General features: G+C 49.4%; 1 protein-coding gene across 1 annotated transcript; it reads right to left on the reverse strand.

Annotated features, from left to right (window-relative positions):
• Window positions 1-2,066: 2,066 nt before the first annotated feature.
• On the reverse strand, window positions 2,067-5,560 carry LOC123137978 (probable L-type lectin-domain containing receptor kinase S.5). Its single transcript, XM_044557869.1, has 2 exons — window positions 4,110-5,560; window positions 2,067-3,328 (listed from the first exon to the last, which is right to left on the reverse strand). Exons 1-2 carry the CDS (start codon window positions 5,461-5,463, stop codon window positions 2,460-2,462), a joined length of 2,223 nt encoding a protein of 740 aa, XP_044413804.1. The 5' UTR covers window positions 5,464-5,560; the 3' UTR covers window positions 2,067-2,459.
• Between the last annotated feature and the right edge of the window lie 6,549 nt (window positions 5,561-12,109).

A 12,109-nucleotide genomic window follows, 5' to 3' on the forward strand; every position in this document is an offset into this window, starting at 1 on the left:
GCGCTGCTGCGGCGGCAACCATCGGAGGCAGAGAGCAACGGCGGCGGTCAAACTCGGTGGCGCGTGGCCACGCTGGCTCTGGAGAGAAACGGAGAGGGTGGGGAGATTCGCCGGGGTATGAGTGGTCTAGTGGTGGTGGAGGAACTTGGAGTGGGGCTCGGCTCCGGGCGAATTTAGGAGGAGGAGGCCTGCGGCCATGGCGGCAATGGTGGTCGTGGAGGGTGACTCGAGCTCGGGGAAGTGGTCAGGGGAGGCTAGAGGAAGTGCAGGAGGCTAGAGGCTAGTGGTTTTTGAGGGGATTTGAACCAAGATTTGATTTAGTTGCTTTGCAACTGCCAAGTCTGGTCAGAAACTAAATTTAGATGATGCACTCACCTGGAGAAGCAACTTGGGCTAAGATTGTGCAAATCTTGAATATTTGGACATATAAAGATGCTGTAAAAAGCTCATTCCAAATGGACAAGCCAAAATGGCACTTGCTTCACAAACATCATTTCTGTGCAGAAACTTGGAATAATTTTGGTGATCAAATGGCTCATTCAAATGATGCGAAAATGCGTGGAGAGATGTTTTATGGGTATAAGAATGATCTGATAATTTATCAGGATTTTTGAAGCAATATAAAATGCACTTGCTTCACAATCTGAAAATATTGCCAGAATCAAAGATTTGGTCATGTGTTCACATAGATGATTGTATGGGGCTGCAAATGGGGGGAGGGGGTTAATATGATCACATTAAGGAGTGTGCAAAAGTTCAACTTATTTGGATACTCCTAGCTAATACTTCCTTCACAAAGCCTTCTGTCCGACAGAAACTTTGAAAATTCACCGAGGAAGATTGGCTAGGCAAATAAAGTTGAACTTGTGCATGAGGCAATTATTTGGACATAAGCATGCCCAAAAGGGTTGGAAGCTACTAGAAAAAATATAAATGACACTTCCTTCACAAAGTGCCATTCAAGGTAGAAAGGAAGAATAATTAATGGGGAATTATTCTTGGACTAGGACAGAAAAGTTTGGGTATATTCGAGCAACATATGACCCAAAGAAATTATGAGAATTAATTGGGAATTTTTGGATGGACAGAAATATAGGTTGATTTACAACCTAGGGCAGATACGGTTATTCCTTTAATAGAAAAAGGAATATTCCCTAGAAAAGAATTTTAGGGTTTGGTCGAGGAGTGAAGTGATATGATCTTGGCAAGGTTTTGAGAATGATTAGCCACTTGGAAGGGGAAATGAGGATGATTTCTCAGGTGGCAAGGCCACAAAACCACTCCAAAAAAAACAAAGCAAAAACCAAATAAATCAAAAAAAGGGGGTCAAAATACAGGCTGTTACACATGCACGCCAATTTGTTGACGAAATTGGGCGGCCAAATCGATCGCCAAGTATTTGGCGTGTCCTCAATTGGCAGGGTTGCCTTAGACAGAAACCAAACGACCCCTATGATCTTGTTATTGGGATGCCAAAGTTTACATATACAATGTGTAAAAAGCACAGCTTCAAAATATCAATACAAACATGTGACAATTACATAATTTTGTATAAATATTACTATTTTACATATTTTTGTAGGGGGTCCTGCTTTGGCATAAAAGATCCATAATATGATGAGGTTTCTAAACTTTAGTCAAGTGTCGCGCCATCTATCCGCTTTCCTACTGCTCTCCCCTCTCGATCCGACTTCCGGCAGAGACCGAACCCCACTCCTTGCCACTTCATGCCCTGGCCATCCCTCTAAACCTCCTTCATACGCGCCGACAATAATCCACCGTATGCACCTCACTGTCAACCAAGACTCACCTTTTTTGGCGATGCTATGATGTCCCCGCCTTCGGCTCATTGTTGGCTAGCCCTCGCCGCGGTCGACGACACCATCTCCATTTCCGGCTCGGGGTTGCGCTTCGTCGGACCATGGAAATCGACTGGAAGGGTGAGTTTTTTTTCCCCAGCTACACGAGGAATAGCAATTGCGAATAACAACAAATTAACTGTACAAAACCACTGCTTGGTATTGTGGTACAAATATCAGCTCTTCTACCAATTGAAAGCCAGCACAGAGAACCTGTCACCTCTCATTAGAAACACCGAGAAGTCGGCTATAGCTATTTATACACAGTCGCAACTGGACACGACGGTAAATGGCAATCAACAATAAGATCAGATACCCCTCCAAAAGAAAATAAAATCAGATAAAAGTTGTACTACTACCTTTTACCCGCTTCAACCCAGAAATGAAAAGCTATATAGCTCCCCGTTCCAAACATAGCTTGATCACAACTTGGCATGCACACTGATCACTATCTACATCTTATTCGCCACGTCGGCGTCAAGAACTCACCATCGTGAACACACGACCGACTGATTGCTTGTTGATATTGATCGCGCGTGCCATTGACCGACTCACTCGTACGTCCTGGCACGGCGGCCGGCAGGCTCGCCGGCGGTCAGCTCACGCCGTGGACATGTCCCTGTCCGTCACGTCGTGCTCCCTGGTCAGCAGGTAGTTCTGCGTCGTCCACCCCGCCGACGAGGCGTAGTACGACGACGAGGAGGTCAGCGCCGTGCTGGTCCCGGACACCGGCATCTCCCCGTCGTCGTCCCCGAGCACGACCGGCAGCGCGGGCCACATGAAGGCCGGCTTGGACGCCGGCACGTCCGGCGGCGGCGCGGAGCGCGCCAGGATCTGCACGATGGCGCGCGCCCTCGGCCGCTCCCCGGGGTTCGGGTGGCTGCACGCGAGGCCCAGCAGCAGCAGCCGCTCGGCGTCGCCCTCGTCGAACTCCCCGGGCGCGAGCCGCCGGTCGACGGCCTCGAGGATGCGGCCCTCGCCGGCGCCGTGGAGCTGCCACACGCCCTCCAGCAGCTGGCTGCACCCTGCGGCGTTGCTGCAGGAGATGCGGCGGCCGGAGACGATCTCCAGGATGACGGCGCCGAAGCCGAAGACGTCCGACTCCCGCGTGGCGCGGCCCGTGTGGAAGCACTCCGGCGCGATGTAGCCGAGCGTGCCCGGGACGCCGAGCTTGTCGGTGTAGGAGGTCTTGTCGGTCTCGAGCGCGCGGGCGAGGCCGAAGTCGCCGAGCCGCGCGTTGAAGGCGGCGTCCAGCATGATGTTGGACGGCTTGATGTCGCGGTGGATCACCCGCTGGTCGTACTCGTGGTGGAGGTAGTTGAGGGCGGACGCCACGCCGGCGACGATGTTGTAGCGGTGCCCCCAGGTGAGCACCGGGGCCTCCGGCCCGCCGAAGAGGAGCCTGTCCAGGCTGCCGTTGGGCATGAAGTCGTACACCAGCAGCAGCACGCCATCCTGGTGGCACCAGCCTGCAAGTTGACCGACCATCCGCTGTTATGATCGATTTATTGAAATGTGAACAGTTAATTAGAGAATTATAGACTGTATCTTTTGTTCTAGCGACCAGGTTGTCCAAGTCAGAGCAGAGATGAGTGCTGCTCACTTTGTCCGGCATACTTTGCAAGCAAAGTAGTACTACCAAACAGTACTTCAGAATGTTTATTAGTTATCCCAAAGCCAGTAAAGCATCAAGTACTGTGGACGGGTCAAACATTGCGTCGTCAAATTGGCATCCCGGGCTTTTTGTTATATGCATTGCTTGCAATTCAATCATGATCCCAAATCCCAAACCATATCATATTAGCAAGCAAACCTTCACTGGCTAGTCACTGATATTTGGGTGCCAACTCCAACTAGAGCCGTCGGTAAATTAAACCGTCAGTATCTCGCATCGTTATCTTTTGAAACGTAATCTGAAAATGCCCGTACTTTTGTCTATCCATAGACGGCGTTTGACATTTCCGACTTACATGGGCAACTCATTTTTCACGCGACCAAATTTTTTTTGGCATAATCAAAAGTTCACTTTCATGTAAGTACTAGCCCTTTTTGCAACTTCTTTTTAGCCTACTTTTATCAGCACTGTTGCAAAAAATAACTAGACGTTTCCGTACAAACAATCTAGGCATATCCTATGATGTACTCCTACCAATTCCCTGCAGAATCTCTGAATCAAGCACTCTAAAACAGGGCAGCGATGAACGGAAATCTTTGATTGAGAGATGAGCGGAGGAAGAAACAATTCCTTACCGAGGAGCTTGACGAGATTGCGGTGGCGGAGGAGGTTGATGATGCTGAGCTCGGCGAGGAAGTCCTCCTGCCCCTTGGTGTTGGCCCCGGAGAACTGCTTCACGGCGACCTCCATGCTCTGGCCGTGCTCCCCGACCACGGTGGCGCGGTACACCACGCCGTACCCGCCCTGCCCCAGCTTCATCTTCTCGTCGAAGTTGCCCGTCCCTTTCCTCAGGTCCTTGTAGTCGAACTCCTTGGGCACCCCGGGGATGCTCGCGAAGTTGATGGTGCTCCGGACCATCGAGCTCGAGTCGTCCCCTATCCTCCTCCGCCTGCTCTTGCTGTACAGGCCGGCGAACAGCCCGAGCGCCAGGGCGAAGGCGCACGGCACGCCGATGGCAAGCCCGAGCTTCCAGCCGGAGAGCGGCTGCTTGCCGGGGATGGTGTCGTCGGGGAGAACCTCCACCGTCATGTCCCAGCTGTGCAAGCAGTTGAGCTGGTACAGCACGCCGGTGGACGCCGAGAAGCCGAAGTAGGCCTTCTTGCCGAGGAGGACCCTCGAGAGGTCCAGCGGCGCGTCGAGCACGGGAGTGCCCGGCCTGCTACCGTTCTTGGCCATGTACACCCACACGTGCCGCGCCGTGCCGTTGTACTCGATCCAGACCATGTGGCTGCCGTCGTCGTCGGTGTTGTTGGTCGCGAGGTCGATGCCGAAGGGGGTGAGGGAGGCGACGACCGTGGACCGGACGCCGTTCACGTCGAGGCCGACGTGGTTGTCGTCGGGGTCGTAGGGCTGCTTCACCGTGTCCAGCTCCACGGCGGCGAACCCGTTGGCGGCGCTACCGTCGGTGGACGCGTTGGTGAGGCCAAGGTAGCCGCCGTGGCTGCCGGGAGGCGGGGGGGCGCCGCCATCGGACGCGATGAGGAACGCGAACCCTTCGCCCTTGACGGACGGGGTCGCGCGGAAGAGGTTGACCTTGAACACGGTGGAGAAGGAGGCGACGCGCCGACCGTCGGCGCTGGAGTTGGACGCGTTGGCGGCCCAGAGCACGTAGGCTCTGGGGTACATGACCCGGCCGGTCTGGTTGATGAGGAACTTCTCCGGGTCGTTCCTGGTGTCCGGCGTGATCTGCAGAGCGTTCCCGTTGACGGTGGCGTTGCCCAACACGGTGAGGTTGCCGGGGAGCTGCCGCAGCGGGTTGCCGAACGAGGGGAAGGAGAAGGTGGTGAACTCGCTGCCGTTGCGGGTGCTGGTGAAGGTGGTGGCCTGGGCGCGGGCGGCGGGGAGGAGCGAGCATGCGGAGATGGCGTAGAGCAGGAGGAGGACGGCGAGGCCGGTGGTGGCGCGTTGACCGCGGCGGGGAGGCGCCATGGGTGTGGGTCGTCACGCCTCGCTTTCCCAGGGGAAGAGCCGGAGAGGGGAGGAGAGATGGCCGGACCAGGTGGTGGGGAGAAATGGAGGGAGTCGTGGCGTGGTGTGCATGCATCTATACAAATAGAGGTTGCGGGTTGGTGGGTCTTCACTCGTCAGTCGTGAGTACCTGGATCGGACTGCCGCCTCCCTTTTGTTCCTTGTGTTGGTGTACTCATGCACATTTGCTGTTTTGCGATTTTGTTTCTTTCAATAAAGGGTCTTTTCATCACTGAACTTAATGAAGCATGGTTTCTTTGGCATATCTATATCCATATTTGTATCTATACTCTTTATCTCTATCTATCTATATCTCTACTCTACTACTCTATGTCCTTATCTTTATCTCTACCTACTTAAAACATACGTAAAGTTCTTTTTCGGCAGAATTCTTCGTCAACCGCCTCCTCCCCTCTCATTACGCCCCTCCACCGTTTTTTTCCGCCCAGCCGGTTTTATTGTTCCACAATGCCTTTTGTTCGTTGTTTCATGATAATTTACTTACCTTTGACGTCAATTTCACGTATCACCGCAATTTATTTACCTTTTGTCTCAGTTTCATAATTTACGTACCATGCATGGCCCAACCTATCAAACTATAAGGGCGCCAAAGCCAAACTTTTGATTTTTGATAGGTAAATCACAGGTAGGATTTGATAAATATTTGTTTACACAATCATATTAATATAGACAGGTAAATCATAGGCTAACATAATTGAATATTTATAACCTGTTGCAACGCACATGACAATTATCTAGTACTACCAATGTAAGAATACTCAAATGGGCAGATTCAACTAATCTCAGCCATCAATGTAGGTCAATTCAATGACCTATATTGATACAATGATGTGCGTTCAACATGTTTGGCACCCAATTAATATTATACCAAACTTTAACGTTAAATTACATAATTAATGTGCAAATATATCTTACCTCGTATCTACATGTAATTAATATATTCCCTAATATCAACATGTGTTACACATATGCTTTTAGTAGTAGAACAAAAAGAGTTCAAGACACCCAACCTTTGAAAATCAATGATGTACACCAGCGCAACATCCCCAATAGAAAGGCCATGGCATCCCTCACTATGCTAGTTGGGTGGAGCATTTGGAATGAGAGAAACACTCGTATATCCAGGCACAAGTCAACACCTGCGCCGGTCATCTTCGACACCATCAAAAGAGAAGGTAGACTCTGGGTTACTGCGGGTGCACACAAATTGGGTAGCATAATGCCGGGAGAGTAATGGACCTTATGTAATATGTGTGGTGTAACAAACAAACTCTATTCTCCTTCTTAATTAATGGATGAGGCAAAGCTTACGCCTCCGTTTCGGAAAAAAATGATGTACACCGGCACAGCAAATGCTCACAATCGCTCATGTTGATTAAAGACATTCTTGGCCGCTTGCTCCATATGAATACACTTCACCATAAGCTGGTGTCGATACTTCAGACAATTTCAACACCGGACCCGACATCCCTAGCTCGCCAGGGACAATGCATCAGATCATGGACGCCTGCAAAAGTTGGTGTTTGGGTGTGGATGGGAAGCTGGATCGCCGGTGCTAAAAGAGGGGTGAAGATTATGTGGATGGCAGGAGCGGGGGCTCGCGGAGGAGACATCTCGGGCAGACCAGGAAGCTGAGGCGGTGCGACAACAAACATACGGTTATGCCGGTGTAAGAGGTCAGGCCGATGTGTTGGGATGACACGGGGGAAGAAGAAGGCTACGTGACAGGAGGAAGAGGAGTGCTCCGGGCGGAAAGGGATTCAATATGAACTCAAGCATAGGTGCTCCCATACCCTTGGCTTGTCGTTTTTATTTACTCTGTTCCACACCCGACCCCTTCTATGAATGGGAAATGAGGCGAGAGAGGGTTCTCTTTCGGCTGGTTCAGATCTCATAAAACCCAGATATTCCAAAGCAAAGTTTGCGGGTCTTTAAAATTTTTTTTTTGGCAAGGTACAAGAAGACTTAATCCGACCCTGAAACAAATCCTGCGTAAAGCACACACGAAAACGAAAGCTTTGTATAGAAACGGAAGGAAGGAAAGGCGAACGAGTACCGACAGTCAAGCGGCCGTTCATTATCCTGGCGTTAAGAACTGGATCCGGGTCTGTAGATTATGCTGTGCTGTGCTGGTGAGCGACGTCTTTGTTCCCATGCAGACCATATGGGCCAGTAGTTATTTATCCTCGTTCTAATCCCACGGTCAAACGTTGAATCCACGGCGATCGCCCCGTGCCTTGCGCCTTCCTCCCATCCTCGGTCAAATCCTTGTGCAGTGCCCTCTCTCACATCTCTCTCGAACCTCCTCCATGGCGACACGGTCGAGCAGGCGACGGAATACGCGTCGCTGCACCACATTCTGCGCTACGTATGTACGTACGTACCCTGATACCCAGATGATGCAACGGAGCGGTGCCGATCCTGTCGCCGTCGTGCGCGCGTTCCGTTCGGATGACCAGACTAGACCAGACCAAAGGTGGTTAAACTTTTCTTCTTGTGTAAAAAAAGGGGTAGTTTCTTGTGTAAATAGCTTCTGATGACCGAGTTCTGATGCATGAGGGATTGATTGCCTGATGACCGAGGAAGCCTGCTTCTCCCGACGCTTCTGCGATGCCTGCGGACACCAAGACGAACGAGCGTTTCCTTCCGACTCTTTGGTTGGTCCGGGCTGCCGATCGATCCCGCGTCAGCGAACCGCATTTGAAATTGCAAAACTGACGTAGCTACTCATGACGTTTGTTCCTTGCTCCTGAGCTTTCGCGCCGTTGTTCTAGATAGTAGACAACAGTAGTGCCGGAAAGACTGTGCTACGTGCGTTTGCTCTGAAATTTGCCATGGCTGTCCAAGTTTCGGCATGCATGATCATCTTTGGAAAGACTTTTGGAGGATTTTCTTTTCCTACGATGTTCGTTTGATTCATATGATTGAAATCCTTAGGATTTTTCCATAGGATTCATCTGTACTACATTTTGGAGCAAAATTTCCCTTCACTCAAACCTCTTTGTTTTTTCTGTGCTATCAAACATTCTTCCAAATCCTGGAGGGTACAAGAGGACGTGACACTCTACTCATGCGTTTTTCCTGTTTCCGCATTTTGAGAACCCTGCTAATCAAAGATGCCCTAAACTCAATGGCATGTTCAGCATGTTCTGAAAGCGAGCTTGATATCTGTGGAGAACATGCATGCACTTGCTGCATTGGTCGGCAACAAGATACTCCTCGACAAGAGGAAGTGAGCAAAGTTCAGGAGCATAAACAGAGTGGCGGCCTTTGGAGCCTTATGATAGTATTTCGGATTGCCCTTCCGTCATGGAAGGCGCCAGCGTGAGCTTTAGGAAGAGTATTCATTCTGATCCCCCTGATACAGTTAGGTTCTCTCCGGAATTACTCCTATGCCAATCAATCCCTGCAAGACAGCAACTGTACAATTTAGAAACCTATCAACTGTGTATTAAGAATGCAGTGACAGCTACCGTGCGGCATTTCCCAAAATTTCGAATAACAATTCGGTGACAGTTCAGACTCACGTAGGCTGGTTTAACATGTCAACTTATGCCATTACCCTTGATGTCCTCTGCACATTGAGTTTTCTTTTCTTTTCTTTTCTCAAGGGACTCGAAGTCTTGCACAACCAATTGACAGTATTGAATGGTTAATGGCTAACCATCAACAGCCAACATGTGTCCTCAATTCTTGTAAGATAAGCAGCAGCTTTCCCTGTGGACAGCAAACTATTTGTCTCGGTTTGCAACCCAACCATATTTTAGCATATATCACCGTTAATTAAATGATCAACTGACATTAGATGCTTCGATGACATGCCATCAAGCAGCAGGCTATCTGCTCAGATTTAGCGGAATTCGCCAACTCTGGCGCTATAACAATTGAAAAAGCATACACCCGAGTCCACCTTATGTTTCTGCGGAATTTGGGAATGAACTATCAAGAGCTGTGGAGTAAATAGCATAAAACTACTATTTTACATGTTATGGTTCCAAAAAACTACCAATTTTTAATTTTTCTCAGATAACTACCAAGTCAGGGGTTGGCTGTTTAAAAAAACCCCAAATTCTCTTTGTTAAAAAATTAAACATGTTTATGACAGGTCGGACCCGCCGCTAAACACACCGTTTGGTTGACCGTTTGTTTGACCGTTAAATGACTTGTGGGGGCCACATGTCAGCGCCTCATCAACAGATTTTTTTACAGATTAGCCCCTACAAATATTTTTAAAAAGCAATCGGGTCTCTGGAATCATTTTTAAAAAAAGCAATCGGGTCCTTGGGCTGTCGCCGCCGCGCCTCCAAAGGGCTCTGCCCGTGGTGCCCGTGGTCGCCGTTGCACCATGGGGCTTCGCCCTTGGTCGCCGCGCCCGCAGCCTGGGTGGCCGGGGTGGTCGCCGGGCGCGCCGCCGTGGGGCTCCGGCTCAGGTCGCCGCGCCACAGCGCCGCCGCGCGCCATCGGGATCCGCCTGGAGCGCCGCCAGCCATGGGGCTCCGGCTCGGGTCGCCGCACCACTGCGCGCCATCAGGAGCCGCCTGGGGCGCCGTCGGCCATGGGGCTCCGCTCAGGTCTCCACGCTGCCCCCACGCCGTGCCTCGCCCGCGGCCGCCGCCATCCCCTGGCCCGAGCTCCTCAAGCTCGATGCAGATGGCCTGCGCCGCTGCTGGAGTGTCGCGGACGAGGCCGGCCTCGTTGCAACCGTCGCCACCAGGAGCTCCAGCTTGGAGGGAGGTTCGCCGGCTTGGGAGGGGGAGGGGGTCGCCGGCTTGGGAGGGGGAGGGGGTCGCCGGCTCGGGAGAGGAAAGGTCTGGCACAGGAGGCAGAGAAAGAAGAAAAAGAGGAGGAAGAAGAAACTTACATGTGGGCCCCACATGTAAGTTAACGGCCAAACTAAGGTCAAACTAACGGTTTGTTTAGCTGTGGGTCCAACCTGTCATAATCATGATCAACTGATAAAGACTCGATGATTTGGGTTTTTTGAAACAGCCGACCGCCCACTTGATAGTTATCTGAGAAAAATTAAAAACCGGTAGTTTTTTGGAACCATAGCCTGTAAAGTAGTAGTTTTATGCTATTTATTCAGAGCTGTGATAACTAATTCAACAAGAAGAACATATGGAATTATCTGGCAGTGTAATTAAACTGTCAAAGAAGCCAAAACAGTAAGGTAGTCAACCTCGCAGTCTTGCTCATCCCCGGGCAAGCTGACACGTTGTAAACATATTTAATCATTTTTTTAGCATACATATTGATTCATTTTCAAGTTTAATTGCGTATTTCCCTGCGTTTCTGTTGAATATTTGTTAGACAGATTGCTGTTTTATGTTGCTTCTTCGATACTCCCAAGAAAGGGCGAATTGTCGCCTATCTTCATAAACACCAACTGCTCTCTGACGAGGTGTGAGTAGTCCACCTTTAGACTATGAGTTTGTATTACTAGTAGATATATACTCATCCCTCTCTTTGTACTCTAATGTCTAGATACTATAAGCCGCCGAACATGATTATGACCATATATGTAATTCTTGCTGTGAATCTTTTGAATATGCGCTGAACTCAATGGTATGTTCAAGTCTGTTCTGAAACTGAGGTTTCTATTTAAGGCAAGCATGTATTCCAGTTGACAACAAAGGACACCATGGGTTAAATGAAGTAAGCAAACACTTCAGAACATAAACAGAATAGCAACCTTTTAAACGAAAATACCCAAATGAACTTGGGTCTAGGCACACCCTAATTGTTGAAAAGAAACAAAAAATGTCAAACAATTATGTAACTTTTTTGTAACGAATATGGTCTAGTGTTATACTCGCGTGTAAAGTTTCGAAAAGAAATGACTCCTGTGGACCTCTGTGCGAAAAAAAATCGTTTGTGCAAAAGTTAGTATTCAAGTTTTTTGAAGTTGCAGTTTTGTTTCTTTGGCCCAGAAGAACACCAAACTCATTTCTTCGCGAAACTTTATACATGAGTTGAATATTCCACAATGTTCGCGACAAAAAAATAATTCAGAATTACTCCCGTGCTAATCCGTGCAAGACAGCAACTGAACAATTTAGAAGCCTATCAACTGCGTAATAACAATTCAGTGACAGCTCAGACTCACGTAGGTGGGTTTAACCGGTCAACTTATGCCACCTGGCTTGAATACCTGCAGACAGGTCTCTTTAGTTAACAGCAGCACAGCAGGTCCTCTACGCATGGAGCTTTTCTTTTCTCAAGGGATTTGGACACTAACTGAACCAGTTGACACTAATGAATGATTAATGGTGGTTCACCATCAGTAGCGCTGCATTTTTCCAGTGAGGGCTGGACTACACGCGGGCATGTGCCTTCAGTTTCTGGTAGAATTAAGCAGCAGCTTTCCTGGTGATCAGCACACTAGCTGTCTCAGTCTGCAGCCGAATCGTATTTTACAGTAGCATATTAGCACTAATTAAACGATGAACCAACATTTTTCTTGAGGGGAAGTGATCAACTAATATCTCCCCATCCATGTAAGAAACACGTAAGTAGAGACAGGTTTCAATTTTTAAGTTTTATGGAACCGGAAAAACATTCTGCCTTACCCAGATTCAGCCGGGTG

Source organism: Triticum aestivum, chromosome 6B (genome assembly GCF_018294505.1).
Source record: "Triticum aestivum cultivar Chinese Spring chromosome 6B, IWGSC CS RefSeq v2.1, whole genome shotgun sequence".
NCBI classification, from domain to species: domain Eukaryota; kingdom Viridiplantae; phylum Streptophyta; class Magnoliopsida; order Poales; family Poaceae; genus Triticum; species Triticum aestivum.

Coding starts and splice junctions, on each gene's coding strand:
- LOC123137978 (XM_044557869.1), bottom strand. CDS start 5,463: ATGGCGCCTCCCCGCCGCGGTCAACGCGCCACCACCGGCCTCGCCGTC. Junction 3,329..4,109: donor CAATCTCGTCAAGCTCCTCG/GTAAGGAATTGT, acceptor GTCAACTTGCAG/GCTGGTGCCACCAGGATGGC.